This window comes from Atta colombica, unplaced genomic scaffold (genome assembly GCF_001594045.1).
Source record: "Atta colombica isolate Treedump-2 unplaced genomic scaffold, Acol1.0 scaffold146, whole genome shotgun sequence".
NCBI lineage: Eukaryota > Metazoa > Arthropoda > Insecta > Hymenoptera > Formicidae > Atta > Atta colombica.
Window position 1 is genome coordinate 891,469 of NW_017259235.1, and position 567 is coordinate 892,035.

The following is a 567-nucleotide window of genomic DNA, read 5'->3' on the forward strand; positions in this document are numbered from 1 at the left end:
CATTCATATATATGTATGTATGTATGTATGTATGTATATTATAGTTTACGTTTTTGTTGCATAAGAATATAAAAACACAACATTGATTTATTATTTAGATATAGAGGCAACGATTTTTGTTATTAAATTCAGAGACATTAATGTATCCAGAGACATAAGATTACGCTTCACCATTCACGCACTTACAATGCTCGTATAAATAATGCACACGATACAGAGTATCGGCGTTATTGCGTGAACGCTCAAATTGCTGACTTGGGCGAAGGCGAGGGCAGGTACGTAGACGACAATGGGCAAATACGTGAAGAGCGAGATAGTGAACAGCACTGAAGAAAGAATTCTGACTGGCCTGGTGAACCGTACTTCCAGATATTCAAAGGTACTGTTTAGTTGCAACTTGTAGAACACTGGCAGGAAAATATAAGAGGTGATCACAGCAGTGAAAATTGCAGTGAAGACGCACGCGGCATACTGAGTTCCGTGATGAAAAACTTCCGTGGGGATGCCCAGTAAGCTGATACCCGAGATGTGGCTAAACAAGTATATATATATATATATATATATATA

At 37.9% G+C, this 567-nt stretch overlaps 1 protein-coding gene across 1 annotated transcript in view; it reads right to left on the reverse strand.

The window, feature by feature from the left end:
* Positions 1–567, reverse strand: part of LOC108685104 (sodium-coupled monocarboxylate transporter 1-like) — a 6,861-nt gene that overhangs the window by 5,764 nt on the left and 530 nt on the right. Inside the window, exon 2 of the mRNA XM_018189746.1 lies at positions 187–532. Within this exon, the coding sequence (XP_018045235.1) occupies positions 187–532 (346 nt within the window). The remainder of the gene's footprint in view (positions 1–186; positions 533–567) is intronic.